The 10,466-nt window shown below is 47.2% G+C and overlaps 1 protein-coding gene across 1 annotated transcript in view; it reads left to right on the plus strand.

Moving 5' to 3' along the window:
• rhbdl1 (rhomboid, veinlet-like 1 (Drosophila)) overlaps positions 1 to 4,337 on the plus strand; it is a 50,675-nt gene extending 46,338 nt beyond the window's left edge. The window contains exons 5-6 of the mRNA XM_056297625.1: positions 3,059 to 3,119; positions 4,066 to 4,337. Of these exons, the coding sequence (XP_056153600.1) occupies positions 3,059 to 3,119; positions 4,066 to 4,337 (333 nt within the window). The remainder of the gene's footprint in view (positions 1 to 3,058; positions 3,120 to 4,065) is intronic.
• Positions 4,338 to 10,466: the final 6,129 nt, after the last annotated feature.

Genomic DNA, 10,466 nt, shown 5'->3' on the forward strand with positions numbered 1-10,466 from the left:
TGTTCGATTCTCATGTTTATCTCTTCAACCGGGTTGTTAGAAAGCGCTGTTTGATGGCGCAGACGGTCCTGTCTGTCATGTTCTTTGACGACGGGCCTATCAGATGAAATATCTCCGTATGCAAAACACAATCAGCGAGACAACACAGTGTACGCAGCCTGCATGTGAAACGTCTCGCGTGTCCTGTCACAAGACTCAAGGCGGTACGAGATCTGATGAATCAGTCTAACTAGCACAGCGCCGGCCTTCGCTGTAGGCCAAGGGACCCGTCAGCAGTAATACATGTTCAGGGTGCGTCAACAGGACCGACGTGAGAGTTTCTGACTCGGCACCGCGCTCATATTTTGGTCTCGCTCTCTCAGTGTTGTCTTTTTCTGCACGTCTGTTGGTGAAGACGACAGCAGAACAAGGGACGTCCTTTTCTCTACCCTCTTCTTTTATTGGTCAGCCAACCCCTTGCTGCCATCTGCCACCAAGTTTCATCATCTGCACCACTGAAAGGAAACGCTGAAGATCCGGGCGGTTCTGACTGTAGAACTCAGCCGGGTGGGCCCGACTGTCAGGCTGCAGATTCACATGAAGAGATTTAAGACCAGGATCTGACTTTCACTCCAACACTGATCGGACCACTATTTTTTTTTCGTTGTTTTTGTTATGGAAATCTCAAATCTGCCATGCTCAAGCATTTTTTATTTTACATCCTCTGTCGATGCCTCTCTTGTTTGAGCTCGCGTGTGTGTGTGTGTGTGTGTGTGTGTGTATGTATGTAATGTGTGTGGCTGCTTTGTAATTTAGCGTTGAACTTTCACTCTGAACATTAGATCCCATGCAAAACGCAGAGCATCAGCGGGTTTTCTGGCGTGATGGAGGTTGGTTTGCATGAAGATGAGGTGGTCTGAGGAAGCATGTGACTCATGCTCACATGGTTTCCGCGTCAGTGTACATGGTGTGAAAGCAGGTGTCTGTCCTTTTGGTTCAAGGTTTTCCGCTTTTTCCAAACTTGTTTCCATCTAAACTTTTTGCAGAGTCAAAAAAAAAATCAAATGTTAAGTAGTTGTGTTTCCACTAGCTGGACTGAAGGGAGTAAATAATCCCTCTGCATGCAGGATTTTCCAAAAACAGCCATCCTGCCAATGGAGAAACTCGTGGAACCCATTTCCACTGATCCTCATCCCACAACCTGTCAGTCGACATGTCGGCTTTTCAGAACCCCCCCCCCCTTCTCCCCAGTCGTATCCTGCCAATTGCCCCACTCCCGATTACCCGAGCCGTCCCGGTCGCTGATCCACCCCCTCTGCTGATCCGGGGAGGGCTGCAGACTACCGCAGGCCTCCGATACACGAGGAGTCGCCAACCACTTCTTTTCACTTGACAGTAAGGAGTTTCGCCAGGGGGACGTAGCACGTGGGAGGGTCATTCTATTCCCCCCATCCCCCCCCCCCCGAACAGGCGCCCTGACCTACCAGAGGAGGCGCTAGTGCAGTGATCAGGACACGTACCCACAATCCAGCTTCCCACCCGCAGACACAGCCAATTGTGTCTGTAGGGATACCCAACCAAGCCGAAGGTAACACGGGGATTCGAACCGGCGTTCCCCGTGTTGGTAGGCAACGGACCCGGATGTTTTTTCTATGCAATACTCTGTTTCTGATGAGCTGATTCGGTTCAGTTTATCTATCGATATATTTTTCTGTTTTTCTACCTATTTATTTATTTATTATCTACAATGACAATTACATTTTGTTTTGAACATGTGCCTGCACATCGTTTTAAAGACAGTAAATTGAATTGAATCGAATAGGTTAATGTATCAGAATGTCAGTAAGCTGGAACCCCCCATCCATCCAAGTCAACACTTCTGGCCTGTGTTACTATCTACGTGCTACTCATCTTCAGTTAGTGGTCTTACGGTGGTTTTATGAGTCCAGCTACTGCACGCTCATATCCAATATAAAAGGTGTGGGGGGACTTTATAGGACTTCACCTTATTGGCTTTTTTCCTGAGTGTGTTCGTTTTTTTATGGCATGCACCTTCATTCTCTCTCTGCAGCCAGAGAAGAGGACAAACTGCTCTCTGGTAAAACTGAAGGCCGAGAACAAAGGGTAGAATGCGGTCGGTGCAGTTTCTCGTCCTGAGAAACTGAAATAAGGTTCCACGTCAGGATGCCTTAGTTCTGGTTTGTTTGTTTGTTTTATCCAAAGAAGGGGACACAAGGGGCAGTTATTGGCCTGTTGTGCCCTCCATTAAGCGATCTTAGTCCACTGAAGTGGAACCATCAAGTGGAGGGCTGCCAGGTGTATAATCATATCTGTCTACTATAACAGCCTCCAGCTTGTCCTTAACGCCTTGGCTTGGCTTTCACCAGTCTGAAGAAATAAAGGACATGTGGAGACTCTCATTGTGCTTAGTATGCTTGCTGTTAACTAATGCTGCTTTGAGATTTGATTTTTAAGAAAAGTGCACTATAGGGGCGTCCGAGTAGCGTAGCAGTCTATTCTGTTGCCTACCAACACGGGGATCACCGGTTCGAATCCCCATGCTACCTCCAGCTTGGTCAGGCATCTATACAGACACAATTGGCCATGTCTGTGGGTGGGAAGCCGGATGTGGGTATGTGTCCTGGTCACTGCACTAGCGCCTCCTCTGGTCAGTCGGGGCGTCTGTTCAGGGGGGAGGGGGAACTGGGGGGAATAGCATGCTCCTCCCACGTGCTACGTCCCTCTGGTGAAACGCCTTACTGTCAGGTGAAAAGAAGCGGCTGGCGACTCCACGTGTATCGGAAGAGGCATGTGGTAGTCTGCAGCCCTCCCTGGATCAGCAGAGGGGGTGGAGCAGCGACCGGGATGTCTCGGAAGAGTGGGGTAATTGGCCAAATACAATTGGGGGGAAAAGGGAGGAACCCCCCCCCCCCAAAAAAAGTGCTCTGTAGATAAAATACTCATTATCACTCCTTTATAATTGTATTATTGTTGCTGTTATGATTTCTGTTCTGCTGTTAGAACTGTGTTGCTGGTGTATGAGGCTTATGGGACGTTTTTTTTTCTCTCGGTGTTGCAGAACTGGGCCGGGATGCGCTGTCCATACAAGCTGCTCCGTATGATCCTGGCACTGGTCTGCAGTAAGTTCCCCATCACTCGCTCTCGAAAGGCCTTGGCTGTGCTAATGCGCCACCCCCGCCATTAACAAGTTATGCTCCATCTAGGGTTTCATCCCATAACTACACATTAAAAGTGGCACGCACACGCCTGTGGCTTTGAGCATTGTTAATGTCGACACACCTGTGCGCGGTCTAACTTAATTGCCAACCATTTATCATCCAAACGGGATTTACAAGGCTTATGAAAGTGAGTGGTGGATATGCTGCTTATGTAATGATTTTTAATGGCTGGCAGTGAGTGGTTTGCTGATTGGACATATAACATTGTTTTTTTTTTTTAAAGGATGTGAGTCATACTGCATAGCCTCTTTCTCTACATGGGGGCCAATACACTATGACTTTCATTAGGAAGCAATATGTTCCCTCCATCTGTCAAACGTCTCCTTCCCGCACACCGGAGAACACAACTAGTGTGTGCTGGAACGTTGTCATGAGGTTACAAATAGAGGCGCCAGTTGTCAGAATAGAGATCTCCTGTAACTTGGAACATTTTTGTGGCTTATTATTGGCTAAACTTGCGACGTTTTTCCAAGTTTTAGACTAGAATAAGGGAAATGGAGTACTAGAATAAGGGAAATGGAGATGGGACCGGCCAAATAACAGAAAATAACATTTAATCGTTATTTCCGTGGAATAAATTGGTGGGCTGTGGTAATCCTCCTCTCACCCATCTATGTGTCCTGAGACAGACTTTGAAGAACACTGTCTTATAGAGCGCAGCACAGCATTAGCCATCGTCTCATTCCTAGCTAAGGTGGTTAGCACATCATAAGCCCTGCGGTAATCCTTCGTAGCCTTAGTCTTCGCCGTGCCTGAAATCCCGCTTGGCTGCAGTCTGAACAGACACTAATCAGCAATTTGCACACTGACTCGGTGGCTGTTTCTCTCTTTTCGTTGTTGCACACAGTGAGTTCGGAGGTGGGACGAGCTGTCTGGCTGCGCTTCTCCCCACCCCTGCCCTCCTCGGGGCCCCAGCCCAGTTTCATGGCACACCTTTCGGGGGCCGTGGTGGGCATCAGCATGGGGTTGCTCATCCTGCGCAGCTACGAGGAGAGCCTGCAGAAGCAGTGCTCCTGGTGGGTCATCATCTTCTCCTTCATCACTTTCCTCCTCTTCGCCATCTTCTGGAACATATTTGCCTACGAGCTGCTCGGCGTGCAGATCCCGCCCCCTCCCTGATGAAGCCCCACTCCCTTAACCCAAGACCTTCCCTCCAGGCCCCTCCCTCACACTGACTCAAACCTTTCTTCCTGTAAGACCACATTTCCCTGCCTTGACCGTAGTTACCTTTCCAAATGTTCCCTCTTTTCAGGCCCAACTTATACCAATTCATTCAAAACTACAGCAGACCAAGAATTGTTTTTTTACAGATACTTTGCAAATCAAAGAAATATGTCTCTTTTATTAAAGAGGGATTTCAGAAGCACCAAGTACAGGTCGAAGTTCCTTGTATCCATATTGAGGAACATGATATCTTTTTATACATGGTAGGATCTCATCAAGCTTACAAGCTCTTCCCTTTCAGAGCAGGTTTGACGCCCCAAAGGATTTTCATTAGAGCAAAAGTTCATCGTTTGCTTGTTGCTTTAAGCCCCCATGAAATGCAAAACTGGGTTAAATTCATGACACGTGCCTCTGGTCAAAAGGAGGCGTGAGGTGGGTGGAGTTATGCAAATTGATTGGTGGAGGTTTGCGTTGTATTGGTGACAATGTGGGCCAAATTTCAGCCGCGGCATGTTTGTGGCTCGTAAATACGGTCGTAGACAGGTTTCATTTCGCCTGCTTTGCTGTTACTTAGGCAGTGGATCGTGGTTTTATGTAAATCGCTAGGGTGCTAATCTGTGTTGCAAAACAAACAGGACTCGGCATGGAGCGCTGCACTGGAACCGAGCCCCCAATGTAGCTTCTTGAGTTCGCTAAAAGAGCCCCCAAGTGCAAGATGACCAAGCGATTCCTCACAGAGCATGTGCGGGAAGATGCAGGAAAAAAAAATGGTTTTGACTGTTCTGAGTGCAAAGTTCTCATTGATGTGATTTTTATGTATGTCCATCTGTTTTGTTTTTTAAGCCTGCATCATGTCATTGTAGTGACATATGGTTTATAACATGACTTAACAACAGAAATAAGTCATTTTGACTTTACGGGGTCTTTAAGAGTAAGAGGAAACAAGTTCATAGTGTGTCTGTAACACTAAGCCGACACTGTGTTTGCCAGTAGTCACGGGAGTACGGTACGAAGTAGATGCGAGGTCCTTACTCGACGTCTCGATGGGGAGCGAAAGTGACTGTTTAATGGGGAGAGAAGATTCAAATTTAGTGGCGGACGCTGCAGCTCAGATGAACTTTTTCACACCGGTAATCACAAAGAAGGGTGCGCTCCATCATTTACTGTGCTGTGTGCTAGCAAACCACTTGAAGAAGCGCCATGTAAAATATATCATCCCATCATCCTGCAGTTTCCACCTGGACGAGAACACACACACACACACACACAAACAGACAAGCGGCATCTGTGTTGCTGAGAGCAACCACCGCCTGTTTCTGTGGGGTCAGTGCAAACCATCGAGAACACACGCACACACACACACGCGCACACACACACACGCGCACACACACACATGCAGCCCTCGAACCTCTCTCTAACAGACTGAACAGTGGGGTGTGGGGGAGGGGCGTCATCACCTGACCTCTGACCCTCTCTCCCAGAGGGCATTGGGGTCTCTGTCAGGCCCAGTCTATACTGTACCTCAGTTTCTAATTCTTCGGGACTGTATACTTTTGTAAAGGAATGTACCAGAAAAAAAGAGTGTTATTAAGTTCTCCCTGTTACTCATTTGGTAGTGGACGTGTGTATATTGTATGTTCATAAACAACGAGAGTATATTTATGGGTTTTTTTTTCCTTGTTTGAGGAGAAAAGAAAAGATTCAAATGGTGCAAACTCAACACGATGATTGTTTTATTTTTTTCCACAAGTCTGCCAAAACTGTTCAGCTTTGCCCCCAACCCCCTGCCCCCCCATAAGGAGCACCAAGTTGACTCGACTTCACACAACTCCTGTGCTTTACAGAACAAGCCATAGAAGAACAGATTTCATAGAGGATAAACGAGAGAGACGGGTATGTGAGGGGCAGGATGGGGTTGTGTGTGAGGGGTTGGGGTTGTTCTTCATTTGTTGGCTGATTGATGGAAAAGCTTAGTAAATATTAGTCATTTATGCCTGGCATCGGTGTGCTGAGGGGCTGATTTTTTTTTTAATCTTAAACAGAGGAAATGGAAGAAGCCAAATGGTTTTTTGTTTTATTTTGGTTTTTGGTTTTTTTGCAAGTGGACGGCCATGAAACTCTGGAACGTTCCTCTCAGTCGGAGATACTCGACACGGCCATGTAGCGCTACTGTTTTCCAGTTTGCTCACCGGTCGCAGCTTATTCGTGTGGAAGGAAAGGATTAATTTGCACGCTTTGCCTGATCTGTAGCTCTCCGGTCCGCTGCGCGTGGACTCCTTCCTGCAGCCTTTCTGGAGCAAATTGCAAATGATGAAGAGCATTCTTGTCCTGTATGAACTGCACCGAGTCGGGCATTTGGAGAAGCTCGGGCCAGCGCGGCAATTACATCCATTCATTTAATGTTCCCTCTACTGGCGTCTCCAGTCAATAGTCCATCTGAATGTCCACCGGCTGCTCGGCGAGAGAAAAATATGCATTTGCCGATCTGGACGGCCGGTCATCAATAAAACCCCCGGCATAGCCGTCCCTTGAAAACACCAGGAGCAACAACACACTCCGTGGTATATAAGGGAAACAGTATCTAGTCATGAGGCAACATGATCCTTACAGGCTGAGCTCAACTAAACGCGAACAATTAGTCGATATATAGTATATAAATGTGCTTATAATAATCGTCATCATTATCATAATCTTAAACTTTATTTGCACGGTACATTTCATAACAAGGCTGCAAAGTGCTTCATAAAACGAGATGAAATCAACAACAGTGCTCAACAAAAGAAAACACAAAAGCTGCAAGGTGGACAAAATAATATGAGATGGATGAGTAAAAATGAAAAGGCCTTTATAGAAAACCAAGTTTTAGGGAGTGACTTGTAAGAGGATAGTGACTGTGATGGCAGCTCGTGTGTATGGAGGATTGTCGCGAGGCATGGGATATATTTGTCGATGAATAATGCATCGTTGCCCTGTTAGCCTGTAATGAAGATGAAGTGGCGGCTGAAGAGGAAGGTTAATGAGCCTCTTTAACTTGAAATTCATAGGAACCTAAAAGGGTTGTGCGCCGGGCGAGCGGGCGGCCGTGTTTTAAGAGTGTGATTATCATCCCGTCTGGATGCATCCAAATAAAACACTGACTTAATGAAGCCCCGAGCCGCACAAACCCACACTGCTGCTTCACCTGTGAAAAATGAAACACGGCCCAGCTCTCAGCTTGTGAGGCCGAACGCTGGCGGCCTCGGTAACCCTGAATTAACGTGACTTGTTTATTCGTGGAGGACAGTGTCTCCCTCCACAGAGGACGCAGACGCTGAAGAAGAGAAGATGAGAAGTTTGTGTGTCTTAATTTAACAGTTGTGTGTGTGTGTGTGGGGGGGGGGGGGTTGCAGGTGCAGTTTACCGCTAGTCTATAAGCTAACTCAGTCGGCCGTGGGCCTCGGCCAAATGCCACCTGTGTCTCGTCCTCCTGAAACGCCCCCTGCATTTCTCTTTGTATCTCGGCCTCCAAACGTCTCTGCTGTACCTTCCTCGTCTCAGCAGAGGGGTTACTGGCGTGGTAGAGGCTCGGCTGTCACCCCCGACTGAAACGTGACAGCTCTGGGGTTCAGTGCTTTAGTTTGGTGGTTCTCAATCAGGTCCTCAGGTAACACCACTCCTGCTGGTTCTCTATTCTACCAGATAGTTCATTACATTCACCTGCTCTTCCAGGTACTCCAGCCACCATCCAGGGAGGTTTCAGACTTGGAACAACAGGTGAACGTAATAAACCACCCAGCGGAATAGAAAACCAGTGGGGCATCTGGGTAGTGTAGTGGTCTCTTCCATTGCCTACCAACGCAGGGATCACTGGTTCAAATCCCTGTGTTACCTCCGGCTTGGTCGGGCATCCCTACAGACACAATTGGCCGTGTCTACATGTGGGGAGCTGAATGTGGGTATGTGTCCTGGTCGCTGCACTGGCGCCTCCTCTAGTCGGTCGAGGCGCCCGTCCGGGGGGGAGGGGGAACTGGGGGGAATAGCGCGATCCTTCCACGCGCTACGTCCCCCTGGTGAAAGTCCTCACTGTCAGGTGAAAAGAAGCAGCTGGAGACTCCACATGTATCAGAGGAGGTATGTGGTAGTCTGCAGCCCTCCCCGGATCGGCAGAGGGGGTGGAGCAGAGATCGGGACAGCTCGGAAGAGTGGAGTAATTGGCTGGATACAACTGGGGAGAAAAAGGGGGGGACCCAAAGAAAACCAGTGACACTGGTGATACCCAAGGACCTGATTGAGAACCACTGCTTTAGCGGGAATGAGGGAGACAGCAGAGGACAGAGAATGAACGTGGCCCTCCTCTTCAAACAACCGCCGGGATGATAAACACATCCAGCAGCACCCCAAAACATGACTGCAAACAGGCCATCTTGCCTTCATAATGGCATCTGACAGGTCGCATGATGGTGACATAATTGCCGCCTCTAAGTGACATTTTCGTTTCTCAACGATATAAAGAAAGCCTGGCAAAGAGAGACCTCAGAGGAGCAGCGGCAGCCTGGCATAACTTGTGAACCATCCCTCTTTATTCTTTTAGCCGCGTCCTCCTCTTGTTTTTCTATGGCATGTCTTCATTCCTAGAAGGGTGTACACACTAGGTTGCACTACAAGATGTTAAAAATGGGTTAGTGCCAGTTTTGAGTATACAGCGGGGTCTCTTCCAGATGTCTATTTTTTTTCCTCCCTGATTCATGAAACCCTGTGTGGACTTCATCCTGTCACTGAGCTGTCCCCGAACAAAACTCCCGGTTCTGTTGCGTTCACCCCTGTGCTTGTCTCTACTCATAGACGTGGCATAATCTTTCTGCAGCACACCCAGTTCCTGTATTTTTGTCATAGGTGGGCTTTTGTTGCACTCGTTGTAATGTGGTTATCTGATATGTTGTTGCGTGCCATATGTTGTAGTGCCATAATCATTCTTTCATCGCTTTTCATTAAAGGGTAATATTACCTCCTTGTCCCGATCCATTGTGCTGTTAATGCCCAATGCCTTGTTATATAAATCCAAATCTAAGTAATGGGCAAGAGGGCTGCTTTGCTGTCAGCTGGGTAGTATACTCTGCATTATCATGGCAAGACTAGCAAAGATAAAGGAACTGCCATCGCTGATGCAGTGTTAATTTTGTAGGTCAACTATTTATACAGTAGCCGCTCTGAACTGGTGCTTATCAACAAGCAGGCCAGGCTGTTCCTTCTATCACTGGTGTAGGACTGGATAAGTTTAAAACCGGCCTATTGTAGCTCTGAAGACAGACTAGCTAGCTGTATTTACAACACGAGCCACTGGATGCTCAACACATTAGCATTTCAATGTTGTTTTTTTTTTGGTTTTTTTTTTTTGGACTGGTTCAGGGGTTCTCAAACTCATTCATGAAGGACCCCTGAAATTTGTTTAAATTGCCCCTTCCAAAGTGGCAAGCAGGTATCTTGACATAGCCTCCAAATTCATAAATCAATGGACGGGTCGTGCTAGCTGTCCAGTGAAATTAAGCCTTTTTTAAATTCTAGGATCCCCTTGAAATCTCAGAAGTGTACCCCAGGAAGTCCCAGGACCACAATTTGAGACTTACAACATTGACCGAACATGCCATCTATGAATGCCAAAGCGTGAGGACTTTCATAGACGCAAAGGTTATCGCTGTCCACAATGGTGAAATTTAAATGTTGAGAGAATATTAAAGTTTGAAGGGGAATGCCCTTAATTTCAGCTTTGAAATAATGTCATATTTGTATCCCGAGGCTTTTTTGTCTAGTAAACAGTCGCCATGCTGTCCCATAACTAGAAACAGGAGCGCCAGTCCTCTGTCCCTTTGTCTATGGTATGATGCACAACTCCATGGGGAATGAGATGGTAAAATATCAGAGGAGGACTATGACAGGTTTCAAAATGGTGTTGGGAAGATAAGAGTAGTGTTTTCTATCGTGGTACTGGTTAAAATGAGTTTTCGGCGGTTTCTAGCTTTGGCACAGGTGTTCATGTCCTCCAACATCACCCAAGAATATAAAAATAGTTTCAAGTTACAGTCCTGAAGATTTACATGGACAAAAATG

This window comes from Lampris incognitus, chromosome 17 (genome assembly GCF_029633865.1).
Source record: "Lampris incognitus isolate fLamInc1 chromosome 17, fLamInc1.hap2, whole genome shotgun sequence".
Classification (NCBI taxonomy): domain Eukaryota; kingdom Metazoa; phylum Chordata; class Actinopteri; order Lampriformes; family Lampridae; genus Lampris; species Lampris incognitus.